The 17,278-nt window shown below is 38.4% G+C and overlaps 1 protein-coding gene across 5 annotated transcripts in view; it reads left to right on the forward strand.

Annotated features, from left to right (window-relative positions):
* The window catches only part of sl (small wing phospholipase C gamma 1), a 103,192-nt gene that overhangs the window by 31,539 nt on the left and 54,375 nt on the right, over nt 1-17,278 (forward strand). For all 5 annotated transcript variants that reach the window (XM_071680376.1, XM_071680375.1, XM_071680374.1 and 2 more), the window contains 10 exons: nt 460-640; nt 768-818; nt 4,593-4,784; nt 5,314-5,432; nt 5,780-5,888; nt 7,248-7,451; nt 9,360-9,474; nt 11,168-11,316; nt 12,822-12,939; nt 14,123-14,262. In XM_071680376.1, coding sequence (XP_071536477.1) covers nt 460-640; nt 768-818; nt 4,593-4,784; nt 5,314-5,432; nt 5,780-5,888; nt 7,248-7,451; nt 9,360-9,474; nt 11,168-11,316; nt 12,822-12,939; nt 14,123-14,262 — 1,378 coding nt within the window. The remainder of the gene's footprint in view (nt 1-459; nt 641-767; nt 819-4,592; nt 4,785-5,313; nt 5,433-5,779; nt 5,889-7,247; nt 7,452-9,359; nt 9,475-11,167; nt 11,317-12,821; nt 12,940-14,122; nt 14,263-17,278) is intronic.

Here is a 17,278-nt window from a genome sequence, read left to right on the forward strand (position 1 = left end):
GTTTCCTGAATTTTCCTCATGCAAGGTCTACTGAGTACTCTCCCAGCTCCAGGTGAATAAGTCATATGGCCCAGATGGCATAACTTCTTGAGTCAGAAGGGAGTGCCCCTCAGCACTGTCTGATCCTTGCTTAGGAATTTTGCCTGTCTGAAAATCTAGAATTTTCCCTTTCTTTGGAAGCATACCTTGATGCAGATCTTCACTAAGAAAGAGAATGCTCTATCCCCTTCAGCTTTTGCTTCATTGGTGTCACTTCTCCTGTCTCTAAGGTCTTTGAAATTTATAGACTATCACTTTCTCAGACACTTGGAATCTCATTTTCCCATGATTGTGAATGGAGGTGATGATGTCTTACAGATAGATAGCAAGACTCATTGATGAATGTTTAGGCTTTTGTTGTAGAGTAAGAGATAGCTCTGGTATTGTGTGTTTCATTTAAGATTAGCACTTTACCCACAGAGCTGAAGGCTGTACCAAACACTGCCGTGTTAAACAGGAAGACCAGCTCTTTACTATTGGCACTGCTACCTTTGATAGTCTTGTGGATCTTGTCAAGTATTATGAACGCAACTTCCTCTTCCGTCAAGTGAAACTCCGATACCCTGTTACGGAACGTGTAATGCAGAGCTTGTCAGAACAGGTGACCAATATTTCATATTTTTTTCCCATTAAGAGTTTTATAATGATGGCTATACTGAGGATAAATTTAGATTATTTAAGGAAAACTTGACAAGTATATCCATGGATTTTGCAATTTTTTCTCTCAGGAGCAGGTCGGATCATTGCAGCCAAGAGAGTATGCCACATATGTCAGCAATGTAAGTTTATTTGTCTGTTTACTAACATACTGGTCCATCACTGAAGATTCCTTTCTTCAAGATAATGTTGATATATTCTTTTGTATTACATGTGTGTTACAAGGTTAAACCTTTGCAGTATCAAGTGTGTTCACTTGTTTATGGAATATATATGAACTGGATTTGTTTGAAATTGGAAATTAGTACATGGAACTAATTGGGTAAGACTAAGTGTCTCATGACCCAGGAAGGCTTTCCAGACACCATTTCATAAGTTTTTCAAAATCTTGTAAAGGTATCCACCAGCCAGTTTGCAACAGGCCTCAGGGCTGAACTAGTCAGTCACTGTGCTAGGATGGCAGATAGCTGGAATAAATTAACCATTGTGACAGTGAATGCTGGCATTTTACAAAGATTTAATAGGCTACTTGGTGTTATAGAAATTTCAGGAGATAGAGCCCCAAGAATTTAAAACTCTTTCCCTGTACTGTACAAATAAGTAATTATTAATTATATGTGGTCAAATTAGTCTTTGGTCAGCCATTATCTAGAAACAATACAACTTGACTGGCTGTGAGATAATTATTTCTTAAGTGGTTTAAGGTAAATTTTAATGCAGAAAATGGAAGACCTTCATAGTCCAAGAAGATTTTATTTCATACTTAAAAGCATTTTCCTAGTATTGCCTCTGTGCATTCATAGTCAGGAGGCCAGATGTTGACATGAAAAAAATTAAAGTAACATTAAAGTTTTTTTGATCTCCAGCAGTATAGCTTGCTGTGAAATGCACAATTAAGAGTTTTTTGTTAGGGAAGATCAAGCATGACCAAAACTCCTCCCTTGCTTTGACACCATGGTGTTCAGACATGAGCCTCCCTTCCCAGTGATGCTCAGATAGGAGCTCCTTGACCATCATGAATCAGTGTTGCATGTCTTCCTTGTGGAGGGGGTGCCTTATCATCCACTTATGCACCTCCAGCTGTAGGGCATCACAGATGACTGTGGTGTTTGTTAATGGATTTGCCTCTGCCACTGCACCTATTTTCGTATCTGCAGCTAGTGTAGTGCATTGGGGTGGTTGAGCCATGTGGCAGGTCCATCAACCTGCCAGTTTCCTCTCCTGTGAAAGAATATGTCAACGTATTAAGTCCACCACTCCCAGGTTACTGAGCATTGAATATGTGGACACATTACACACCAAGATATGTGTCAGAAATTCACACATTTATTTACCTGTGGATATATTTCAAGAAAGTGTGCTTTGAAATGCCCAAGCAGGTAGCTGTTTACTGAATGGAAAATCACATTCACACATACCAGCTATGCCACCTCATAGGGCTATCAAACTCCTTTGCCTTTTCTTGTTACTTCCAGTGGTTGTTAGATGGCAGCAGCCTCAGCATCGTGATTGACAGTAAATTATATCATTGTTAGAGTTATCATACTTTCTTTTTTTAAGTTTATGTGTGTTTCAGGACACAATATGGATATCATTTACTAACACAGTGTCATTTTATCTATCATCATTTATGAATAGACAAATCCACACTGCCCTTCAACCCTGCCACCCATCTAATTTAGGGCAGAAGGAAGGGTTAAGAGGAAGTGTAGGTAGAAGGGTTGGGGGGAAGTGTGGACGGGAGGGTTTAAAGGGCTGTGTAGGAGGGCATTGTGGGTTGATTTACTCATAATTGATGGTAGATAAAACAATGATGCATTTGTAGATATTCTCCATAATGTGACTTGAAACACATATGAACTTAGAAAATGAAAGTCTATCATTAACAATGATATATTGTACTGTAAACCAAGGTGTATAGGGGGCTGCCATTGTCAGGATTTTTTCACAACCACTGAAGCAATAACATGAATGAGATACTGCATGGTTTTAAAGAAAGGGGGGGGGGGTCTTGTGCGACAAAGATCTTAGATATCTATGAAAGAGTTACTTTTCTCATAGACCAAGAAGATTGGGTGGTTTGTATCTGGACCTCCAGAAAGCATTTGACACCTTGCTGCATGGGAAGCCGATTAAGAAGCTGTATCAGTGAGAAGCAAAGGGGAAACTCCTTCATTGGAGAAAAGATTGTCTTTATAAAGGGGAACAGAAATGCATGTCATCAGAGCCTTCTCCAAATGGGTCAAGGTGACCATTGGAGTGCCACAGACTTCTGTTCTGTGATGATCATTTTTCTTGATATAAGTAAATGATTAGCCTAAAGGTATAGACTCTAACTCGTGTGTGAATATATATGCAGATGATGCAAAAGTCATGATGGAAGTGAAAAGCATGGATGATTGCATCAGCTTACAAGAGAACTTAAACAAACTACAGAGCTGGTCTGATTTTTGTTGATGAAATTCAACTTGAGAAAATATAAAATGATGAGGATGGAGCATAATGAAAGGCCATAGTATTATTATTGTTATCTTGCTGGAAAAAGTTTCAAGATTCTATGTATAAGAATGTGAAGGTTGACATAGTCTTTGACCTGTCACTAGAGTGCTGGCAAAAATTAGAATAGCTTTCAGATATGGATTAAGGAAATACTTAGCAAGCTGTTCATATCCTGCAAACTGAAATATACTTCTCAAGTTTGGTCACCACACCTAAAGAAGCACAAAGAGCTAATAGAGAAAGTCAAGAGGAGGGCAACAAAGACACTACCAGAATTAAGAGAGCTGAGTTACATGGAAAGGATGGTGGTATTAAATTTGCCCTTTTTGGAAGAGAAGAATGAGGGGTGACTTGATCTCAACATTTAAGTTTTTAAAACAGATCAGTGACATGGACATGTAGGGATAGAGCAACCAGAGGACATTAAATGAAATTAAGCAAGTCTTTTGTTAACAAAAGATGTAACAAAAGATATAGGAGTGGTGGATGAATGGAACAGAATGACTGAGGACATGGTTGATGCAGAAAGCATACATATATTTAAGATGTTATATGATAGTAGAGGATGTTCAAGAGATGGGGCCGTGTAAGTGAAAAACTCCTTTCCTGTACTTTGCAAACAGGTATTCACTCTTGATGTACCTCAGGAGCTTGTTGAAGATTGGATGAGGAACACTGCTGATGTAGTCCAGGAGCTTGCTGCACATTGGATAGTGGTTGCTGTTGATATAGCCCAGCATCTTGTTGCACATTGGATGGTGAATACTGTTGATATATCCCGGGATCTTGTTGCACATTGGATGGTGGATACTGTTGGTGTAATCTGTAATCTCGTTGCACATTGGATGATGGATACTGTTGCTATAGCCCAGGATATTGTACACTGGATGATGGATACTATTGATATGGCCTGGGATCTTGTTGCACATTAGATGGTGGATACTATTGATATAGCCTGTGATCTTGTTGGTCAAGATGTTAAAGGTTTAGTTTAAAATGTTTCACTTTGCAGAATTTTCTTTCCATTATCAGAACTCCTTTTCTCATGGTTATATTTTTGAAAAGGAGTAACATTGAATTTTGAAAACCAAGGATGTCCTTAGAGTGTGAGAGTTTAATAGGCCAGTTTTGTTTGCAAAAATATACTTTGAATGGGAAAAATGTTTGTGTAGTGGTTGCAGTGTTAAGATTTCTTGGTCTGTAACCATGGGTTGAAAACTGTTTTGCTGCTGTAGCATATTCTTCTTTACTTAATTTGACTTGAGGCCAGTTAATGTTTTATGAAGAATATAGAAATGTGTATAAATGTCATATACATCTGTATAATGCATATGATTAACATTACTTGTTACCAGGATATCATTTAAATGCATAACACATATTTTTCCTTTTTTAAGATCCACGTGAAGGCAAAGTTTTCCTACACTGCGAGGATGCCAGATGAGTTAACGTTCCCCAAGCATGCCATAATCCAGAATGTTAATAAGGCTGAGGAAGACTGGTGGAAGGGTGACTATGGTGGGCTGAGACACCACTGGTTCCCTGCCATCTATGTGGAGGAGATCGAACCAGACAATATTGATGAGAGGGTGAATCAGATACAGATATTTTTACTTGTTGTGCATGAATTGCCTTAAAGTTGAGGGGTAGTTTTATAGTAATGAGAAAGTAGTCAAATGCAAGCTTTTACTCTAGAAACATTGCTGGCCTCATACGTGTGAATTACTTAACTGCAATTGCAAGGTGAGCCATAATGCTGTAGTTTCTCCTGTTCTGGTGAACAGTTATTGGTCTGCCTAACACATTTGTGGAAATCAAAGGAGGAATTCTCATGAATATCCCCCTACATTTTGTTGGAGGTCAGAAGGTAACTGAATTCTTGCAAGTTGGTGGATCTCAAATGCTAACATAACTCAGCCTTCGGTAGAAGAATATTTTTCCCTCATCGAAACCCTTATTTTCCTTTATTATTAGTTTCACTGTATTAAAGTTTGGATAAGGTTAGTTTTGCCTTGGAACAGTTCAGTGCAGCCTGCAAGCATCCTCATCATTGTATTTGTAATTAGAATGAGCATAGCATTATGGTGCATTTTTGGTAATGATCACTTGAATATGCAGGGAGGTGACAGCCAGGTCCTAGGTAGCCTACAAAAAGGAAGCCTGGACATACGGGGAGCTGAGGCTAGATTGGATCGCTTCCATGGGGAAAATCGATGGGGCATCAAGTTCATTATTAGGTAAGTTGCTGCTGTGCCTCACTTACCATTGTCTGTTGACCTGCTCAAGCCTTACTGTTGTTTACTTTCCTGCTTCTGAGGCTTTAATATAACAGCCTGTGATAAACTGAGATAAAGAGAAATGATGAATTAGAGTGAGTCTTGAATATAACAACCTATGAAGAACTATCCACTTATTGTGGAATTATGCCCTTTTAGTTTTTCACTTATTACTTTTCCAGGTATCAGCTTTATCATTTCAACTTTCATTATTTACTGAATATATTTATGTATTCTTAATTGTTACCATACTACCAATCTGCCCTGTTTTGTCTTATCCTGAAATTAGAAGGCTCAATTTATTGCAGATTGACAGCACCAGCACTGCTTCAGGTGTTAGAGATGGGCTGCACATCAGAACAAGAAGCCAAGGAATGGAAAGAGAAAATAAATGGCACAGCTTCAGTAGTTGACATGGTAAGGTACCACTGACTTCTCCTGTATTTTCATGTGATAACTCATTATTACTCTTAATCCTTATACTGTGGCATCAAAAAAAAATTGGCATTGAAATTAAAAGTGTGCACACTGTAATATGAAAATGAAAGGATCCTTTATCTACCTGTGTTTTGCTATGGTGGTGTGTTGAACTGAGTGTCTGAGGTCTGAACAGATAAGTACCGTGTTGCATAGCAGGGGAGGAGCAAAAGGAATGAGTGGAGTGTAGAAATTGAGGAGGGAATGATGAGTGAGTGGAATATTAGATGTGGCAGGCAGTTTGTAAAATAGTGGTGCAGAAATCTTGTCTTAAGCGATTTATATTAATGTTGATCATGCACTGACAAATGATGCATGTCACAGGTAGGATATCCAGATAGTGGAAAGGATGAGTAACTGATATAAAGACAGTCAATAGGCTTATCTAAATACTGTTCTAGAGTTTGCACTTCAGTCATTATTTCCTTTGCACAAGATTTCCCTCATGCACCACCTGTACTGCTGAGTTCACACTTAGAATATCCAGACAGTATAAGAAGTGAGTAGCTTACGTGAGAGAAATAAGTTTAAGAAGTTCTATAAAGCACACAGTTCACTAACACTTCTTTTCTCTGGACTTCCCTCGTGTACCACCAGTACCACAGGAAGTTATGGTACCATAACACTAGGAGACTGTGGTATATGCGAGTCCATGCTGACAAAGATGCTGCTGAGGGCATGATTGATGAGCAGATGATGTGATGAGGCCTACTGGGACATGTGACTTGGTTTATTAATGCTACATTGGTATGAAATTTAATAAAGTGGTGCAGAAATTTTGTCATAGACATGTGCCACAGTTGTTATTATTATTATTATTATTTTGCTTTGTCGCTGTCTCCTGCGTTTGCAAGGTAGCGCAAGGAAACAGTTGTTATATCGACAAATAATGTCAGTTCAAAAGTTAATTTTCTTGGTAGCCTGCTTGAAAAGTTTTGGAATTATGATACAGCTATATACTAATGGATATGCACTCATTCTCAACCAGTAAGATAAGAGATGGAATGCCCTTCTTATCATGCTGTTCATGGGCACAGTGTCTCAATTGAAAAGTAAGAATTTTGCAAAGAGTGGTTAAGATTTGAGAAGAAACTAAGGAATGGAAGAAGTCCATGTAGCTGGCATTACATTAACAGCAAGAAAGACTGGTTGGTAGCACTTATTGTCTGGCTTGGATGAAATGTATTTAATGTTGATGGCTTTGTTTAGTAATTTAGTTCTGTTTTTATATGAATACTTTTACCACAAGCTCTTCACCTCACACCAAACAAATGTTTACTCTATTAATATTTCATACAGGCACAAACTAGACAGCAGAGAGAGACTGAGCTCCGGATCAAGAAAGAACTCAGCGACTTAGTTGTTTACTTTCAATGTGTGCCTTTTGATGCTGAGAGGTGCTTTACCATGGGAGGTTGCCACAATGAGATTTCCTCCTTCCCTGAACATAAGATGGAAAACCACATTCTCACTAATGCTCGTGGTTTACTGAAGTTCCACAAGGTATGATGATTTGCCTCCCACACCATATATTCTTAATACCTTCCACAGAGCATCTCTATCAACTCTATCATATGCCTTCTCCAGATCCATAAATGCTACATACAAATCCATTTGCTTTTCTAAGTATTTCTCACATACATTCTTCAAAGCAAACACCTGATCCACACATCCTCTACCACTTCTGAAACCACACTGCTCTTCCCCAATCTGAAGCTCTGTACATGCCTTCACCCTCTCAATCAATACCCTCCCATATAACATCCCAGGAATACTCAACAAACTTATACCTCTGTAATTTGAGCACTCCTTTTTATCCCCTTTGCCTTTGTACAATGGCATTATGCAAGCATTCCGCCAATCCTCAGGCACCTCACCATGAGTCATACATATATTAGATAACTTTACCAACCAGTCAACAATACAGTCACCCCCTTTTTTAATAAATTCCACTGCAATACCATCCAAACCCGCTGCCTTGCCGGCTTTCATCTTCCACAAATCTTTTACGACCTCTTCTCTGTTTACCAAATCATTTTCCCTAACCCCCTCACTTTGCACATAACCTCGACCAAAACACCCTATATCTGCCACTTCATCATCAAACACATTCAACAAACCTTCAAAATACTCATTCCATCTCCTTCTCACATCACCACTACTTGTTATCACCTCCCCATTAGCACCTTTCACTGAAGTTCCCATTTGTTCCCTTGTCTTACGCACTTTATTTACCTTCTTCCAAAACATCTTTTTATTCTCCCTAAAATTTAATGATACTCTCTCACCCCAACTCTCATTTGCCCTCTTTTCACCTCTTGCACCTTTCTCTTGACCTCCTGCCTCTTTCTTTTATACATCTCCCAGCCATTTGCATTATTTCCCTGCAAAAATCGTTTAAATGCCTCTCTCTTCTCTTTCACTAACAATCTTACTTCTTCATCCCACCACTCACTACCCTTTCTAATCAGTCCTCCTCCCACGCCTCTCATTCCACAAGCATCCTTTGCACAAGCCATCACTGCTTCCCTAAATACATCCCATTGAAATTTATAGGTATGTATATGTGTGTGTGTGTGGACGTATGTATATACATGTGTATGTTGGTGGGTTGGGCCATTCTTTCGTCTGTTTCCTTGTGTTACCTCGCTAACACGGGAAACAGCGACAAACTATAGTAGTAATAATAATATTTTTATACACATCCACTGTATGTACATTTTTAATCAAGCCAGGGGCACAATTTCAGTGTTTGCCTTAGGTGCTGCCTTAGGTGCTATTTCCCCTATATACATCCCTGGGCCTGAATTATGCTGTTATTTGAAGAAGAAAAATAGATCCCTAGGGATAGGAGAGAATCTCGTATATCTTGTGTTTCCTTAGAAGTTCAGTGAGATCCTCTTTTTTTTATCACCACTTTCCAAAAGTTGGAACAGAGCAATGAATGAGGGGAGGATTTTTCTTTAATATCTCATTTCATCTGTTTCTCTCTTTGCTTGGAGTATGAGAGGCAAACTGTTATAAGAAGGAAACAGATAATGACAAGAATTGCTTAATCCCAGTGTCACAATTTCTGGTATTTTTTCTTTCTTTATGAGAATAGTTGGGAAAGATTTGTTGGCCAGGTAATGTATCACATGATGGGGCCAGGATTAGTGTTCAGAGTCATTAGTGAGTTCATTGGTTAAAATGGCCACTTGCATCTTCCACCCTTTCTTAGAATGGACGTGTCATCATGCCAAACCACTCTTTAAACTTTTTCCATTTTCATTAAGTTTGGTTGTTCAGAACCCTCCTAGAATTAATATGAATATGGTAACATGTCATTTGTGACACAATCTTCAGTAATTACAATTATGTTATTTTGAAGGCATTTAAAAAACTTGTGAGATGTTCACTTCCATCCTTCAGGTTGGGTTTAGCAGAGTTTATCCAAGGTCGGCTCGCGTTGACTCTTCCAACTATACCCCAGTACCGATGTGGAACCATGGCTGTCAGATGGTCTCACTGAATTACCAGACAGGAGGCAAGTTCCATTTTTCAGTGTTGATGGTGAAGGGTGTTTCATATATGTAGTGTAGGAGGAAAGTTACTTGAAGCAGTGAGGATATTTTGTCAAGGGAGAAAGGTGAATGGCAACTCAAGGTTGGGCTGTTTTGATAACTGTTTTTTGATAACTGTTTCCCTACACCTTGAAGCTTTAGAGCCCTCTACCTTTCTATGTTTTTCCCAATAACTATGACCTGGCACATTTTAAAAGACAGGGTTTTCACTTCCTGCAGAATTTGTATTTTCCCTTCTTTCTTTTTTTTTTTTTTCCCCTTCATAATCCTCTCCATATTTCAATTAAGGCTCACCTTTGATGTAGACTTTTGTGTGTAAGTGGAGCCTCCAGCTTAAAAAAAAGAAATAAATTTAGAAGATGAAATTTAAAACTCCTTTCCAGCTGAGATAACTTATTCTGTGCATTCAGCACGACACAGTGTATCCTGACTAGAGAAGCAATATTCTTCCTAGGGAAGGTCAGTAAAGATGCTATTCAAAGATAACCTTTAAGCTCTCCCAAAATGCCACAGTTGGCCTAGCTAGAATTAATAGAAATAAGATTGTGCTCAGAGAACCCTAAGGGGCAAAATGGTGTACAAATAGTGGGAGGTTTCATAGATAAAAGTGAGGCCAAGTTTGTTGGAGGAGTGGTTGTAACAGTGTGAGCTTGGGTAGGATGTTTAATTAGTTGTTTTAGAATTTTAAGAAGGGAAAATGTAAAGGCCTTGGCTCCACCAGGATTGTCTCACTAAAGTTAGAACTTATCCAACCTTTGTGGTGTACGTTGAAATCCCCTGCATAGAGAATCTCAGTATATTGGTTTGAAGAGAATTGCATTACTACTACCATAGAATAGCAGCAGTAGGTGCCACTTACTACACCTGCTTTTTCCTATCTTATAACTTTTAGACTTCTGTATACTTTCCACATTTGTAGTATCCTCATGTAGTTTATTTCATGACCTCTGGTTGGTTTATCTTTACATCTATTTATCTTTACATACTATTCTTGTCATCAATCTGCTTTAAAGTTAAAGGTTGTGATGAGGTCATCCCTCACTCTTATCCTTTCCAAAGTGGGGAAAATTTAAGGCCTCTAGCCTTTCCCTCTATCTCAGCTTTCTTAAATCTGGTACCTTCTTTGTTCCTCTCCTGTGGACCTTTCTTAACTCTTGGTTTCTTCAAGGTGCAGTGACCAATTTGAGAGGTGCATTCTAGCTTGAACCTTATGTATGATATGAACAGTTTGCTGAGTATTTCCTCATCTATGAACTTGATTGTATTTCTGATATTTACTGGCAGACTTGGTGTCCTTAAGTATTCAGCTGAAGTGAGACTGTGGTGAGAGGTAAGGGACATTGTCAACTCCCAGTCTTTCTCACACACATATTCTTACTGCTTATTTCCTGCTAGATGATAATCATATCAAGGTCATCTTTTGCTTTGGCCCATCCTCAGTACTTTACATTTACTCTGGTTTAACTTTTCAGTCATAAATCAGACCAACTTTGGGGTCAGTCAAGGACCCCTTTTAAGTTGAAGCAGTCCTCCACACTTTTAACTTTCCTCATGACTTTTGCATCATCTGCAAACATAATCAGGTATACTGTTTGAAACATTGGATTAGATTTGTGTAACTTTGATATAGTTCGTGTTTTTCTGCTCTGTTTACAGACAAGGCTATGCAGTTGAATGAAGGATTGTTTCTACAGAATGGGCGATGTGGATATGTTCTGCGTCCTGATTGCCAGCATGACCTAAACTACGACCCTTCAAACCCAGAAACATTTCATACGACACACCCTCTTAGTCTTTCAATTAAAGTTAGTTAGCATTGATACTTACTGTTTTTTATTGTCTGTTTGTGCATGGAAGAAGCTTTACAACTGGGGGTCCTAACTCTTGTCCATGTATTTTAATGACATAGAGGGCATTAATTGTAGTTATCATGTCTTCTGTTATCCTTCTTTCTTAAAATTTGGTAGGTAGAGGGCTTTCATCATGTATTTGTAGTTTATTCCATTCATTTCTGGTACCACTTTCATCATGTATTTGTAGTTTATTCCATTCATATCTGGTACCATTCAATAAGCATTCCTTTGGGCCTTTCCAGTAGTTGTATGTTATTCTTCAGGAAAAGACCAGACTGTTGCAGTGTGTGTTTGAGATAGAGATAGAGAGAGAGAGAGAGAGAGAGAGAGAGAGAGAGAGAGAGAGAGCGTGTGTGTGTGTGTGTCTATCCCCCCTTCCCAAGAATACCTGGCTAAATAAAATTAATGGAGGTGTGTGATGTAAAGCGACTGATTTCTGATTATGTGTTGTAGGTGTTAGTTTGGATAAGTGTCATGTATACTTACAGTATGTAAGTGTGTATTAGAGAAGTGTTAGTTTGGATGAGTATGTTGTACGATGTTACTGTACTCTGCCTGCTCAAGGTTATATCACAAATGTAAATTTACCTTTATTGAGGCTGCATCATTGGGAGTACAGTCTTTTCAAAGACCTCTCTCCAAAGGAGTTGTACATTGCTACCAGAAGTAGCATAGCCTTGGGCTACAGGAGCCTTGAGAAGGGTCCTGGGTAACACCAGGACTCTTTCAAAGAAATATGTCTTCAGGCAATTATAGATAAATGAATAAAAATTTTGTATTATAAAGTGCGTAGCTGTGTGAGATAGTATTAGATTAATTGAATATGATATACATTGACTTTGATTTTTTCACATCCTGACTGGTTCACCCTATTAAGATGGAGTTTACAATTATGGCTTTGTAGTTTGGAAGTGATATCCCTTCCAAGAATAGTTTCTCTCTACATTGGTCTACCTTTTCATTTACCCACTTGTCCGTAGATATGATTTATTTGAATTTCATCAGCAACTATTTTCAGTTTTTACCAATAGATGAAGTATACATTATGGCTTTTTATTCTTCTTTTTCAGAGTCTATGATAGTGAAAAGAAAGCTTTTAAAGTCATTCATTACACAGTACATGAGCCTTGAATCTACTTTTCATTGTATATAAGTTTACAAAGAGGCCCAGGAACTTTGACAAGGCTGCTTACATTTGATGCAGGCTTTTAATTGCAATAGTTCTCTAAATGACACAAAATTAATGAATTCATATTATGTTTGTACTAGAAACCAGTAATTAAGGTCAAGAGTACATAGTGAAATTGCTGACTACTTACAACTTGATTGGTCAGAGTTACCATTTCCATGTCTTATCTCCTGTATACCTCTGTGTGCTTTCTTCTAAGAATTGGAAAGGTACTTCAGTACCTACTATTTGCAGTAACTCCCATGCATTTTGATTATTTTCCTTGTAGATTTTTGGGGCTCGTCACCTTAGTAAATCTGGGAGAGGTTGTATCTCCCCCCTTGTTGAGGTAGAAATTGTGGGCTGTGAATATGACAGTGGTCAGAAGTACACCACCAAAGCTCTTGGTAAGTGTTGGTCTTTGTAAAAAAAAAAAAAAATTTACAAAATGATGTCAGTTTAGTAAATGATAAGACCACAGATAGTAGATACTTGGCAAATCAGCACCTTCCTTCTCATTTCACAGAAAAGTTAAAGTTGATGTTTTCAGCTAAATTCCTTGTGGCTCCAAACATACCTCCATTTTACCAAAGTGATATACATAATGCAAAATGAGTTTAATTTTGTTAGATTAGCTACTGTGATATTGATTTATATTTTAGTGGCATATATTACCAGAGATGCTCCTCATTGCTGTGGATGATGAGTTTTAAAACAAGTATGTTGTGTGATGACCTTAGTTCCACGATTGTTAAACCGTCATGAATCTCAGTGTTATTGGGTTTTAGCTTTAGGTATCATAAGAATATATGACAGAAGTTCCAGTTTTTGGCTTTTCACATTTAACAGCTCTGGTCTTTGGGGGAGGGGGGGTGAAGTTTTTGGGAGCAATGAAGAATGTGTGGAAGGAGAGAACATTATCTCAGAGAGCAAAATGGGTATGTTTGAAGGAATAGTAGTTCTAACAATGTTATATGGTTGCGAGGCTTGGGCTTTAGATAGGGTTGTATGGAGGAGGGTAGATGTGGTGGAAATGAAATGTTTGAGGACAATATATGGTGTGAGAAAGTGGATTGAGTGACATAGATGGGAGTGGATATGGCAGTAAATGGACCATGGAGGCTTGAGCCTTAGGGTTGTGAGGGGGCAAAGGTTTTGGGTGAATTGAGGAATGCATGGAAAGAGAGGTAACTGTCTTTAAGGGCAAAATAGAGTGTGTTTGATGGTATAGTATCCCTGTTGGTGTCATATGGTCATGAGTTGTGGGCCATAGACCAAAATGTAATGAATAGAGAAAATGTGTTGGAAATTAGATGTCTTAGAATAATATGTGTTGTAAGGAAGGGTGACTGAATAAGAATTCATAGGGTAAGAGAGAGAGGTATGTTAGTAAGAGGATTATGTAAATAGGTTTGTAGTTAGCGTATTATTGAAATGATTGATTGGAATGTGCTGAATTTCATTATGATTATTTGTAGAATTTAAGTGCCTGGTGTTTAAGGATTGATAGAGTAAATAATATATATTTCATCAGTTTTGTTGTATAGCACATTAGTTATCCAAGTGGAAAACCTTTGTACTTTTCCACAGCTGATAATGGTTTGAATCCTGTTTGGTGCGAAAAGCTAATATTTCAAGTAAAGAACCCCGAATGTAGTCTTATCCGGTTTGTCGTGTATGATGAAGACATGTTTGGAGAACCAAACCAGATTGGACAAGCAACATTTCCGGTAAGGAAATCCTGATTATAGTTTATCACCTGTCTGTGTTGGTTGTCCCTCCCCATGGAAACATAGAATTGTGTCATTAAGGTTTATTATTCCACTAGAATTTCCTGTATTACATATCACCACACCACTCCAGTGTTATGGATGCCATGTTTGTTTCTCTCCACTCTCCCTTGCACCTGTGTTAAGTAAGATAGACACCCATCACTCGGTAGTTCCACATTACTATACAAGTATGCCATTGTTACTGCTAAGAAATTAATTCGTCACTCCATACCATAATATTTTCTCTGATATATGTATGTGATCTTGTAGTTATCTTAGTATTGCGTATTTAAAGACAAGGCTTCATGATAGCAAAAATCTCTTCCCATTTTCAAAATGATCCTCTACATCCCAGTCCTCCCCATGTTTCTGTTATGCCTGCTTTAAAGTCTTAAAGTGTCTGCTCTCATATCTAAATCCCATTAAAACTGTTGACCCAGAAGATGATCAGAAGAAAGCTGTTTCTAAATATTAGCACCAGTCATATGTATTATAGCATCAGTCGTATGTAAGTTAGCATCAGTCCTATGTAAGTTACCTCCTGTCCTGTGTACGTTAGTGCCAATTCTGTGTAAGACAGCACCAGTCCAGTGTAAATTAGCACCATTCCTGTGTAAGTTAGCACCAGTCCATTGTAAGTTAGCTCCAGTCATGTGTATGTTATTGCCAATCCCATGTTAGTTAGCCTCTGACCAGTATAAGTTATCACCAGTCCAATATAAGTTAGCACCATTTCTGTGTGAGTTAGCACCAGTCCTGTGTGTGTTAGCACTAGTCGTATGTAAGTTAGTACCAGAGTTTTGCAAGTTGGCACCACCCATGTATGTTAGCAACAGTCATGTGTAAGTAAGCACCAGTCTTATGCAAGTTAGTGCTAGTCCTGTGTAGGTTAGCATCATTCCTATATATGTTTGCATCAGTCCTTATATGAGTTAGCACCTTTCCAAAGTAAGTTAGTGCCAGTCCTGTATAAGATAGCACCAGTTCTGTCTGAGTTAACACCAGTCATATGAAAGGTAACACCAGTCCTATGTAAGTTAGCAATTTCCTGTTGGAAGTTAATCCTGTGTAAGTTTCTTAGACCCTTATTATCCAGTGCTGTTTACCTTAACTCTCTGAAGATTTTTAACATACAACCCATTACTCAAAATGTGTGGCCTCTCTGCAGACTAATGGGTTTCAAGTCATTTATCTAAGTCATGGACTTTATTCTAAGGACCTCCATGTCCTTGTAAAATGAAAACAGTAAAAATTTCATATGGACTTTCAACAAAGATTTCTTTACTTTTTCTCATAAAATTATTTTCTCATAAAATGAATGAACCCAGACCTTAATGTTTACAACTTTAGGCATCTGTGCCCCTCAGTCAGACCTTAATATTAACAACCTTGACATCTCTGCCCCTCAGTCAAACCTTAATGTTAATAGCCATAGGTATCTCTGCCCCTCTGTCAGACCTTAATGTTAAAAACCTTAGGCATCCTTGCCCCTCTGTCAGATGTTAGTGTTGACAACCTTAGGCATTCCTGCCCCTTGTCATATACCTTAATTTTAACAACCATAGTCTGTAGTGTCATTTTTTAGCAGTGGTTCATGACTTTGCACAATCAACATGGGGAAGGAGCTAATGATAAATCGATACTGTTGTTTTCCTGTTTCTTTATAACTTGGTTACTGGATAACTCAATATCTTGCAACATCTTAAAGCTCTTTTTCCTGTTTTGTAGTAGATTTTTCCCTTCCATGCTTTATTCATTTTTCAAAGATTGTGGTTTAAGTACATTTGGCCAAGTTTTTGATATATGTATTCTTGACCAGGTCTTTGGTATAAGTACCTTTTAGGTTTGTAGTATAAATACTCTTGGCTAGGTCTGTGGTATGAGTAATCTTGGCCAGGTCTGCAGTATGAGTACTGTTGGCCAGGTCTGCAGTATGAGTACTGTTGGCCAGGTCTGTGGTATGAGTACTGTTGACCAGCTTTGTGGTTTAAGTACTTTTGGCCAGGTCTGCAGTATGAGTACTGTTGACCAGGTCTGCGGTATGAGCACTGTTGGCCAGGTCTGCGGTATGAATACTGATGGCTAGGTCTGCATTATGAGTACTGTTGGCCAGGTCTGTTGTACAAATACCTATGGCCAAGTCTATGGTATAAGTAATGTTGGCCAGCTTTGTTGTATGAGTACTCTTGGTCAGGAATGAGGTATGAGTACTGTTGGCCAGGTTTGTTATATGAGTACTCTTGGTCAGGAATGTGGTACAAGTACTATTGGCCAGGTCTGTGGTGTAAGAACTGTTGGTCAGGTTTGTTGTATGAGTACTTTTGGCCAGGAAATTGGTATGAGTACTGTTGGGTAGGTCTTTGGGATGAGTACTGTTGGCCGGGTCTGTTGTATAAGTACTGTTGGTCAAGACTGTGGTATAAATACTGTTGGCCAGATCCATAGTATAAGTACTGTTGGCCAGGTCAGTAGTATAAGCACTGTTGGCCAGGTCTGTGGTATAGTTACTGTTGGCCAGGTCTGTGGTATAGTTACTGTTGGCCAGGTCTGTGGTATAGTTATTGTTGGCCAGGTCTGTTGTATAAGTATTGTTGGCCAGTTCATGGTACAAACACTGTGGTATAAGTACCTTGTCCAGATCTGTAGTATAAGTACTGTTGGCCAGGTCTGTGGTATAAGTAGTGTTGGCCCAGTCTTTGTTATAAGTACTTTTGGCCAGGTCTGTGTTAGAAGTACTGTTGGCTAGGTCTGTTGTATGAGTAATAAGTATGTTGGCTAGGTATGTTTTATGAGTAATAAGTACTGTTGGCTAGGTATGTTGTATGAGTAATAAGTACTGTTGGCTAGGTATGTTTTATGAGTAATAAGTACTGTTGGCTAGGTATGTTGTATGAGTAATAAGTATGTTGGCTAGGTTAGTTGTATGAGTAATAAGTACTGTTAGCTAGGTCTGTTCTATGAGTAATAAGTGCTG

Source organism: Panulirus ornatus, chromosome 31 (assembly GCF_036320965.1).
Source record: "Panulirus ornatus isolate Po-2019 chromosome 31, ASM3632096v1, whole genome shotgun sequence".
NCBI classification, from domain to species: domain Eukaryota; kingdom Metazoa; phylum Arthropoda; class Malacostraca; order Decapoda; family Palinuridae; genus Panulirus; species Panulirus ornatus.